General features: G+C 33.5%; 1 protein-coding gene across 1 annotated transcript in view; it reads left to right on the top strand.

Moving 5' to 3' along the window:
• Positions 1-11,589, top strand: part of POLQ (DNA polymerase theta) — a 113,239-nt gene that overhangs the window by 39,103 nt on the left and 62,547 nt on the right. The window contains exons 13-14 of the mRNA XM_077767581.1: positions 10,096-10,289; positions 11,163-11,287. Of these exons, the coding sequence (XP_077623707.1) occupies positions 10,096-10,289; positions 11,163-11,287 (319 nt within the window). The remainder of the gene's footprint in view (positions 1-10,095; positions 10,290-11,162; positions 11,288-11,589) is intronic.

The following is an 11,589-nucleotide window of genomic DNA, read 5'->3' as shown; positions in this document are numbered from 1 at the left end:
TTGTTGTTGTTGTTCTTTTTTTTTTTTTTACTTTTTTTTTTTTTTCTGAGAGAGAGAGACACACACAGCATGAGCAGGGAGGGTCAGAGAGAGAGGGGGAGATACAGAATCTGAAATCGGCTCCAGGCTCTGAGCTGGCAGTCAGCACAGAGCCCGATGCGGGGCTCGAACCCACGAACTGTGAGATCATGACCTGAGCCGAAGTCAGACGCTCAATCGACTGAGCCACCCAGGCGCCCCTTTGGGGATCTATTCTAAGACTACCAGTGGATGCCTGAAGTCCAGATGGTACCGAACCCTATGTATATTATGTTTTCCCCATACCTACACACCTATGATAAAGTTTAATTTATAAATTAGGCACAGTAAGAGATTAATAACAATAACATAACAAAATAGAACAATTTTATAATGTTATAAAACTTTTGTGGATGTGATCTTTCTCTCAAAATACTGTACAAACCCTTCCTGGGATGATGTGAGATGATAAATTGCCTATGTAATGAGATGAAGTGAGGTGAATGCTATATCGACATTATGATGTAGCATGAAGCCACTATTGACCTTCTGATGATGTATCATCTATTATGGACCACGGTTAACTTTGGGTAACTAAAACCATGGAAAGTGAAATCCACAGATAAGCAGCAGGGGGAGACCTTCTGTCTATAGTTTTTCAATTTTACCTTTTTTTCATAGTGGCAGTCTGCAGTCACATCTTCATTTATTAAAAGGTTTATTTACACACAACAAATGAAAAAATTTCTTTAGTTTTTATCTTTACTTTTTTCTCCATCTTTTATATACTAATTTGCATTTTTATTTGGATCTTTTTAACTTACATTTGTTGTTAGATATATTTCTGTGTCATTTGTCAATCTGACAACAGACCAATTTTACCAGTTTGTACACTAGTTCCTCTGTTTTAATGAAAAGCTTTTCTTGTATGTTTTATCTAATGGGGCTAGTTTCCTTCATTGCTCCTCGTTTTCAGTGTTCATACACAGTCTTGCTTGCTTACTTTTTAATGTAATGCTTAGAATTAACTTGGTATTTTCATTGGTATTGTTAAATTTATATATTATCATATAGGAGAACTGACATCCTTCTCTTTTTTTTTAGGCTGATTGGTCTTATTCATGAAAAGAGATGTTTCTCTGTTTCTTTAAGTCTATTTTTGGGCCTCCAAGAATGTTCTGAAATTTTTCTCATACAGAAGTTGAGGATATATTTTTAAAATAGCTTTGTGCAATATGATTTATATAGCATACCATTTAAAGTATAAGTCAGTGTTTTTTACTATATTCACAGAGTAGTACAATTATCACCAATATCTAATTCTGGAACATTTTCATCACCCTAGAAAGAAACCCTGTATGCATTAGCAGTCACTCCCAAATTTCTTCTAGTCTCCTCATTCTCCCTTAGTCCTAAGCAACCACTAATGCAATAGTGTGCCTTCTGTTTTGTAGACTTTCATATTCTAGAAATTTCATATAAATGGAATTATAATATGTGGTCTTTTATGATTAGCTTCTTTCACTTAGCATAATGTTTTCAAGTTTCATCCATAGTATAACATGTATTCCCAATTTTTGTATTTTTTTAAAAATTTGAGTATAGTTGACAAATGATGTTGTATTAATTTCAGGTATAGAACATAGTGATTCAACAACTCTGTATGTTTTGCTATGCTCACCACAAATGTAGCTACCATTTGTCACCATGCAACTCTATTACAACAATACCGTTGATTACATTCCTTATGCTGTACCTTTTGTTACTGTGACTTATTTCATAACTGGAAGCCTCTGTCTCCCACTCCCCTTTCACTCATTTTGCCTGTCCCTCTCCCCTTTCTCATCTGGCAACCATCAGTTTGTTCTCTGTTTTTATAGATATAATCCAGCTTTTGTTTATTCATTTGCTTTTTTTTTTTTAAGATTCCAGATATAAATGAAATCATAGGATATTTATCTTTCTCTGATGTATTTCACTTAGCATAATACCCTCTAAGTCCATCCATGTTGTTGCAGATGGCAAGATCTCATACTTTTTTATGGCTAAGTAATATTTCATTTTGTGTATATATAATATATCTTCTTTATACATTATCTATTGATGAGCACTTGGAGTACTTCCATTTCTTGACTCTTGTAAATAATGCTGCAATAAAGCATGTATCAGTTCTTAAGTTCTTTATATTGTAGAATAATATTCCATTGTATGGCTCTACTACATTTCTATCTATTCATCAATTAATGGACATTTGGTATGTTTTTGCTTTTTGGCTATTATTCATAATGCTGCTGTGAACATGCATGTACAAGTTTTAGCATGGACATATGTTTCAGTTTATCTTGGGCATATCCCTAGGAGTAGAATTGCTGGATTATATGGTAACTTTATTTTTAACATTTTGAGATTTTCCAAACTCCTCAAAAGCATCTGCAGTATTAGATTCCCACTAGCAATGTATATGAATTCCTATCCTTCACATCTTCTCCAATGCTTGTTTTTACCTCTCTCTTTGAATATATCCTTACGAATGTCCAGTGCTATTTCATTATAGTTTAGACTACATTTCCCTAATGGCTAAAGATGTTGAGGATATTTTTATGTGTTTATTGATCATAGGAGTATCTTAGAAAACTGTTCAGATCCTTTGCTATTTTTATTTGCTATTTTAAATTATTTAAATTATTGCTATTTTTTATTATTGAGGTAACTGTTCTTTATATATTCTAGACTTATAGATATATAATAGATCTATAAGTAGTTCTATTTATAGATGTCTCTTATCAGACATAAGATTTGGAAATATTTTCTTCCATTCTTTGGGTTATCTTTTCATGTTCTTGATGACTTCTGAAACACAGAAGCTGTGAATTTTGATCAATTTATCAAAAATTTTTTGCTATATTATATCTGGAAATAAACTGTGTAACTCAGTGTCACAAGGATGTACTCATGTTTTCTTGAGTTTTATAATTTTATCTTACATTGAGACATATGATCCACATGATCCACTTGGTTTTTTGTGACTGATGTAAGTTGGGAATCTAACTTCATTCCTTTGCATGTGCATATCCAGGTGTCTCTGTATCATTTGTCAAAAATCAGTTGACCATAAATGGGCTTTCTGAGCTTTCAAATCTGTTTCATCTATATTTATCCTCATGCTGATACTGTACTTTTTAAGAAGTGTTTATTTATTTTGAGAGAGAGAGCACAGAGAGAGCACATGAGTTGGGGAAGGGCAGAGAGAGAGGGAAAGAGAATCCCAAGCAGGCTTTGTGCTGTCAGCACACAGCCTGACATGGGGCTTGATCATGACCTAAGTCAAAATCAAAAGCCAGACATTTAACCAACTGAGCCACCCAGGTGCCCTGATGTTGTACTGTTTTGATCACTGTAGTTTGGTTGTAAGTTCTGAAATCAGGAAATGTGAGCCCTTTAAATTTGCTTTCTTTGAAAAATTTTTTGACCATTCTGAATCACTTGCATTTCCTTATAAATTTTAGGATCATCTTTCCAATTTCTGCAAGGAAGCCAGCTGTATTTTGATAGGGATTGTACAAAATCAATTGGTCATTTGGGAAAGATTTTCATCTTAACAGTATTAAGTCTATTATCTGGTACATTAGATAGTTCATTAATATCTTTCAACAATTTTTACAGTTTTCAAACTACAAGTTTTGTTGTTGTTAAGCTTATTCCTAAGCATTTGATTCTTTTTGATGCTACTATAAATTGAATTTATTTCTTAATTACACTTACATTATTTATTAAAGTATACAGAAAAAACTGTTTTTGTACATAGATCTTATATCCTGTAACCTATTAAGCTTGTTTATTAATTCTAACAGTACCTTTGTGAATTGCTGAGGATTTTCTATGTACAAGACCATGCCGTCTGCAAATATAGTTTTGCTTCTTCCTTTCAGTCTGGATGTCTTTTCTTTCTTTCCTATCTTTTCCTTCCTTCTTCCTTCCCTCCTTCCTTTCTCTTTCTTCTTCCCTTCTGTTCTCTTCCTTCCCCCTTTCTTCCTTTTTCTTTCTTTTCTCTTTTCTTTTTTCTTTTCTGTAGTTGACCTGGCTAGAATCTCCAATAAAATATGGAATAGGCAAAGCAACTGCATACATCTTTGCCTGTGTCCTTATCTTGGGGCAGAAGTATTCAGTCTTTCACCATCAATCTTCATGTCAGTTGTAGGTATTTTACAGATGGCTTTTATCAGGTTGAGAAAGTTCCTTGCTATTACTAGCTTGTTGAATGTTTTTATCATGAAAGAGTGTTAGATTTTGTCAAGTGCTTTTTCTGCATCAGTTGAGGTCATCAAGTGGTTTTGTCCCTTTTATTGTTATAATGTATTACTACATTAATTGATTTTCAGATGTTAATCTTGGATTTTCTGGGTAAATTCCAATTGGTTATTTGTATAATGCTATTTATCTGTTGCTAGATTTTGTTTACTGATGATTATTGCATTATACTTATTAGATATATTGGTCTATAGTTCTCTTTTCTCAAGACGACTTTGTACAGTTTTGAGGAACAATTTTTGAAAATTGATGTTTCTTATATACAGATTTGAGAAATTTATTACTAAATTTATTAGTAAATTTATTACTAATTCAATCTCTTTACTTCTTATAGATCTATTCATATTTCCTGTTTTTTACTGAATCAACTTTAGTAGTTTTGTGTTTTTCCAGGAATTTGTTCATTTGATCTAGCTTATCTATTTGTTTGTATTCAATTCACATTTTTTTAAATAATCCCCTCTCCCCTTTTTTCTCTGTACATTCATTAGTATTGTCCCTTCCTTCATTACTGACTTTAATGATTTAAGTACTCTCTCTTCATTTCTGGATCAGTCTAGGTAAGGTTTTTCAATTTCATTGATCTTTTCAAATCACTGTTAAAAAGTACTTAAACAAGGCAGCCATTAGACTGAGGTGGCTCTAATGCCTTGGTAGCTCACATAAGCAAACCAAAACGTAAGCCAGAGGCAGTGCACTTAAATCCAAGAAATTGAAACTTGAGAACAACCAATCAAAACAGCCAATGAGGCTTTCCCAAGTAAGGCAAGTGGTTAAGCTATAACCAATCAAATAATTACTTTGTTTTGCTTCAGCATTGTCTCTATGAAAACTTTGCTCCTCCCCCTGTTAGTGGAGGGCTTCTAACCACCTTTGGTTTGTCACTACCCAAGTCAAATCAATGTATGCTCAAATGAACTCTTGAAAAAATTTTATATGCCTCAAGTTTGCCTTTTACCAGAACCAATTTTTGTTTAGTTGATTTTTTTAAATCATTTTTGACTCTCTATTTCATTAACTTCTGCTCTTTATTCTTTTCTTCCTTCGTATTTTGGCTTTACTTTGTTCTTTGATTTGTAGTTGTCTAAAGGTAGATGATTAAGGTATTGAGACCTTTATTTTTTTTAATATAGACATTCATAACTATATATTTCTCTCAAAGTACTACTTTCACTGCATCCTGTAAGTTTGGTATGTTTTCATTTTTTATATTCATTAATTTTAAGGTACTTTGTAATTTCTATTGTGATTTTTTTCCCCTGACCCATTGTCATTTAGTAGTTTCTTATTTAATTCCCACATTATGAATCTCAAACATTTTTTAAAATTTATTTTGAATTTTATTCCATTTTTGGGAAACATACTTTGTGTAATTTCGTGTGTGTGTGTGTGTGTGTGTGTGTTTGTATTTCTTAAGATTTTATTTTCAAGCAATCTCTGTACCCTACATGGGACTCGAATCCACAACCCTGAGATCAAGAGTTGCATGTTTCACTGACTGAGCCAGCCAGGCACCCCTATATTGAGGCTTGTTTTATTACCTGCATGTGGTCTATCCTAGAGAATGTTCTATGTGTGTTCAAGAACAATGTGTACTCTTGTTGGATGGAGTTCTACAAATGTCTGTTAGGTCTAGTTAATTTAGAATATAGTCTTAGAAGACTATGTTGATCTTCTGCTTAGTTGTTCCATCGAGTTGAAAGTTAGGGTATTTAAGTCTTCAGCTATTATTTTTTAATTTCTCTTTTCATTTCTGTCAAGTTTTGTTCCTTTATTTCAGGACCCTGTATGTATTTATGGTTGTTTAGATATACTTGATAGATTGATCCTTATATCATTATAGNAACCACATCTTCTGGATCCATTCGTCCGTTGATGGACACTTAGGCTCTTTCCATGTTTTAGCTATTGTTGAGAGTGCTGCTATGAGCCCTTTTATTTTATTTTTAAGTTGTTTAATATTTATTTTTGAGAGAGAGAGTGAGAGTGGGGGAGGGACAGAGAGAGAGAGAGAGAGAGAGAAACACAGAATCTGAGGCAGCCTCCAGGCTCTGAGTTGTCAGCACAGAGCCCACCGCACAGCTTGAACCCACGAAACTGAGATCATGACCTGAGCCAAGTTCAGATGTTTAACTGACTGAGCCACCCAGATGCCCTGATCCTTTCATTTTTATTAATGTTTTTTAACAGTCTATTTTATCTGGTATTAGTATGGCCACTCTAGTTTATTATGGTTGTAGTTTGCCTTATATTTTCTCTGCTTTTTACTTTGGACCTTTTTGTATTTTCATATCTATGTCTTCTACAGAAAACATATAGTTGGATTCTGGTTTTTAATTCAGTTTGTTAATTTTTATTATTTAACCCATTCACATTTAGTGTTATTATTAATATAGTTGGGGTAATATCTATGGTATGTCTTTTTATTTTCTATATATCTTGTGTCTTTTTATTTCCTGTGTACTTCTTTTACTGATTTTTTAAATTGAATATTTTTCTGGTATAACACTTTAATTTCTTTAATTGATTTTTCTTTTGTTTTTTTGAGTTATTCCCAGCGGTTACTCAAGGAGTTATCGTACAGCTTAAAATTTATAATAACTTAATTCCTGTGAGATATAGAAACATTATTCTTGTATGGTGCTATTTTGATGTACTATTACTGTTATACGTGTACATTTAGATGTGTTACAAACCCAATGATAGTTATAATTATTTATGTAATTATATACCGTTTTAATGTTTACCTATTTTGAGAGAGAGAAAGAGTGAGCAAGCAGAGGAAGGGCAGAGAAAGAGGGAGTGAGAGAGAATCCCAAGCAAGCTCTACACTTTCAGTGCAGAACCCCATGCAGGCTTGAACCAATCAACCAATGAACCAAAACTAAGAGTTGGATGCTTAACCAACTGGGCCACCTAGGCACCCCAATTTTATGTCTTTAAAGAAGGTGAGAGGAGAGAAAAATTTTCTATTTATTGTTACCTTAAAAGACCTAAAATTAAGATTTGTGTTTTTCTTTATTCTTATGGTTTTTAGTTACTATATAAACAGAGCAAAGAGATATTTTATTTAAGTAAAAAATGAATTTATTCAGGAAGAGTAGAGGAATTATAGTTTGGGACAAGCAAGCTATGGTGAACCATAAGCAAGTCTGAAAAGACAAAGGGAAGGTCAGCTCTTATTTTGCTTTAGGAGGAAATTAGGGAGTGTTTTGTTTAAAGCAAAAGTTTATTGGAGAAGAACAAGAGTTTGAGTTTGTGGTGGTTTCTGATTGGCTGCAAATGGTAGTATGTTGTCACTAGAGCAAGGAGGGCTCTTCCTTCCTATTTTTAAAGACAGGAGATAAATTTCCCATGTGAAAAGTGCTCTCCTTTGTTGAAATAATTCTTCCTTCTTCCTGCTGGTTATGTAGACTACAATGAGTGGTATGGGCATAACAGCTCCCCCTTCAGAGCTTCTTTGCTCCATGGTAAGGGAGGTTTTCTTTATTTTCACAACTCTGACATGTCAACCTTTGGGCTGTAATTGTCAAATGTATTGACAAATTGTAATGTCAGATTTGTCAATTGACAAATGTAAATGTCAAATTGCATTTTTATATGTTACATACATGTTGTTTTATACAGTTGCTTTTTAAATCAGTAGGGAGAAGGAAGGAGAGGAAATATGTAATAATACTGTCTTTATAAGTATCTACATAATTATTTTTATTGGCACTTTTTGTATTTTGTGTGTGGAATTAAAATACTGTTTTGGGTCACTTTTTTCCAACCTGAAGAATATTCTTTAGTATTTTTTGTAAGGCAAATTTGCTAGAAAAGAATTGTTTTAGTTTTTGTTTATATGAAAATGTCTTTATGATGCCTTTATTTTAGAAAGATAGTTTCCTTTATGTAATATTTTTGCTTGACAGGTTTTTTTTTTCCTTTCAGCTGTTAGAATATATCATTTCATTGCATTCTAGCTTTCATTGTTTTTGATAAGAAGTCAGCTCTTAATCTTATTGGGTTTCTCTTGTATATGATACATTGCTTTTCTGCTGCTGCTTTCAAGATTTTCTCTTTTTTTTTTACATTTATACTATGATGCATCTGGGTTGGATATTTCTCTGTTTATTTTACTTGGAGTTTGTCGTAGACTCTAAGTCTAAAGTCTTCTCTCAACCAGCAAGAGAGTGAACTCAGGATTAAAATAGGAGAGATGGCTAATGTCTTTGGGAAGAGACAAGAGCCCCGAATAAGGGTCCTTGCCCTGTTTTTATTAGGATCAGAAGGCTTACAAACATAGTGATGGACATGCACAAAGACACAATGAAACTGTGAACATTAACTTGGGGACGTCAGGGAAAGGGGGTCTTGAAGATATTTGGGGTTAGAGGTTTGGGTTAATACAAAACAAAATCCTGGTGCAGGGCAGTTGGGTGGAAGGTAGTGTACAGAGGACATGAAGTACCTCCTCTGTTTATCTTAGCTAGCCTAGGGAATGAGACAGATAGGGCAAATAACTTCAGGGTTAATAAGACACCCTTTCTTTTATGAATCATCTCCACTCTGGGCGGCTTCACTCACAGCACAGAGCAGCCGTCCATAGCCCAGTTTACTTGTTTACCTAACTTGGTCCTTTCTTTCTGTGAAAGCAGCTTTCTGCTATAGTACTAAATTGGGGGGTGTTTTTTGCCCTGAACGCCTAATCTTGCTTACCTCATATACCTTTATATTGGAGGCCTTTGGCCCCCTCTTTATTCTGGGTGCCTTTGAACCCCCCCTATCCTGAGGGCCTTTGCCCCTTCCTGCTCTATCCTGAGGTCCTAATCTTGTTTACCCAAGCTCTGATGTGAGCATACTATGGCTTTGTACTTCTCTATGCCTTGTGAACCCATTGGTGTAAGCCTGGGGAAATCCTAAGCTTATTCCCCGCAGGAGTTCACTTAGTCTCTTGTTGCACATCATAGTTCTCACATTTCTCTGAGGTCTGTTAAATTTTCCTCCTTTTCTTCTTTATCCTCTCAGATTTGCATAGTCTCTATGGATATATTTTCATGTTTGCTGTTTCTTCTGACAGCTTGCATCCAGTGTTGAGCTCTGTAGTAAATTATCCCTCAGTTATTATACTCTTTACTTTCAGAATTTCCATTTAGCTCTTTTTTTAAATCATTTCTTTCCCTTTACTCTTATTCTCTTCTTGCTGAAACATTGTCATCATACCTTCCTTTAATTCATTTAGCATAGTTTTCTTTTGTACTTTGACTGTATTTGTATACATTGAGGTCTTTGGTATTCCCAACATCTGGAACCTCTCAAAGTTCTTTTGCATGTTTTTCCCCTTGTGTTTGTGGCACACTTTCCTGTTTCTTTGCATGTCTCATAGTTTTTATTGTTGTTGTTGAACCCTGGATATTTTAGATAATATATTGTAACATTTGTGAATATTGATTTCTCCTTTCCTTCCCCCCCTCTTTCTATTCTCTTGATTCTTTCTTGGAAATCATAGAAGATACTTAAGATTGTACTTAATGTAAGAATATAGAAAGTGTCTATGATTAAAGTTCTTGGATGGTGTACAATCTGGTTTGTACGCTCAATGGTCTCTTTTCTTTTGGTTGTGAGTTGTTTGTAAATAAATGAAGTTTCAGTATAAATGAGTATTATCACATTTAGACATTTTTCCAAATGCTGAGGCCTTTGTTTTTATTATAAAGTTTACGTTTATAGCTTTGTTCCTTTTGTAATGCAATAGTTTAGTTAATGAATGGTACCTCTTTCTTTTAGGTTACACCTATGTTTGAGGATTGGACTACTATTGATTGGTATCGATTTTTCTGTTTATGGGAGAAGTTGCCAATTTCTATGAAACGGGTGGCAGAGTTAGTGGGAGTTGAAGAAGCATTCTTGGCTCGCTGTGTGAAAGGAAAAGTAGTAGCCAGAACTGAGAGACAGCATCGCCAGATGGCCATCCATAAAAGGTAAGTATTAAGGAGCCTAGACAATCCAGTATTTAACATAGTTTTGGATATATAATAGATGTTTATTGTAGTCACTTTCATTATTATTAAAATCAAATTTTTGGCTGAGTATGGTAAAAATTTTCACTTTCCTGTATTTACTGAATTGATATTTTAGTTTCTCTCTTGATACTTATACTTTAGAAGCCATTATAGATGAAGACCTTTTAAAGTATTTAAACTTTTAAATATTTTCTTACTTGAAAATGTGAATTAGAATGCCAACTTAGTGTAGCTTCATGTGAGGATATGCTTTGTATCATTATTATAATACGATATTATAATGGCTTGGGGGAAGAGCCATTAAAAGATTCAAATGGGGAAATTGAATCATTTACCTTCTTTAAAATCTAATAAAATTATTTTTCTTAATGGTGGTCTCTAGTATATCATTTACAACATAATCAAGTGTGAAATTGTAAGGATTTATATACTTGGATTATTTGTGGCACTATGACCTTTCAAGTCAAAACTGGTTTTCATTAGCAAATTATGCTATTTTTTTTGAAATATGAGTAGATCATGTAACTGTGTATCAGATGTTCTTTTAAATTTTTATGCCATTACATTTCTTGAACCAATCTTATTTCTTGCAATTACTTAGCAATATTGAAATATGGAGATCTTTCTGTTATATAGGTATTAGTTCCTTGATATGCTATGTCAGAATTTGACAAACATTGAACTCAGTCTTCATCCACTAATCCTATATCCTATTAGGAATCTTCTCAGAGTGTATAAATCTTCTCTTGCCTTTTTGATTCTCAGCATGTGTTATATTTTCATTGTAGACATAAGTGATCTCTTATACACTTTTTGTGATTTACTTTCCAGGTTTTTTACCAGTCTTGTGCTATTAGATTTAATCAGTGAAGTTCCCTTAAAGGAGATTAATCAGAAATATGGATGCAGTCGTGGACAGATTCAATCTTTGCAACAGTCAGCAGCTGTTTATGCAGGTCAGTTAAACAAAGGTTTCCACATTTATTTAAGACTGTGGTTTGAAGTCAAGTTAAGATTTTTTTTTCATATTCCATTTTATTTTAGGCTTCTCTAAAAGTGAGGGAATCATGTAAAGTCATAATTGTATGTAGTGCTTGATTATCTTAATGACTTGACATTGGCTCTTCTGGCTGCTTTATTTCATGAGGGAATAACTATCAAGCTGAGCAACCTTTCCTTGAAGAAAATATCAATAGGAGCTTCACTTTTTGTACTCTTTTCGGCACTTTAATATTTAAATCAGCTCTCTTATTTTCTT

The sequence above is a fragment of the Crocuta crocuta genome, unplaced genomic scaffold, assembly GCF_008692635.1.
Source record: "Crocuta crocuta isolate KB4526 unplaced genomic scaffold, BGI_CrCroc_1.0 scaffold45, whole genome shotgun sequence".
Lineage (NCBI taxonomy): Eukaryota > Metazoa > Chordata > Mammalia > Carnivora > Hyaenidae > Crocuta > Crocuta crocuta.
The sequence above is the reverse complement of the archived record's forward strand: the minus strand, read 5'-3'. Positions and strand labels throughout refer to the sequence as shown.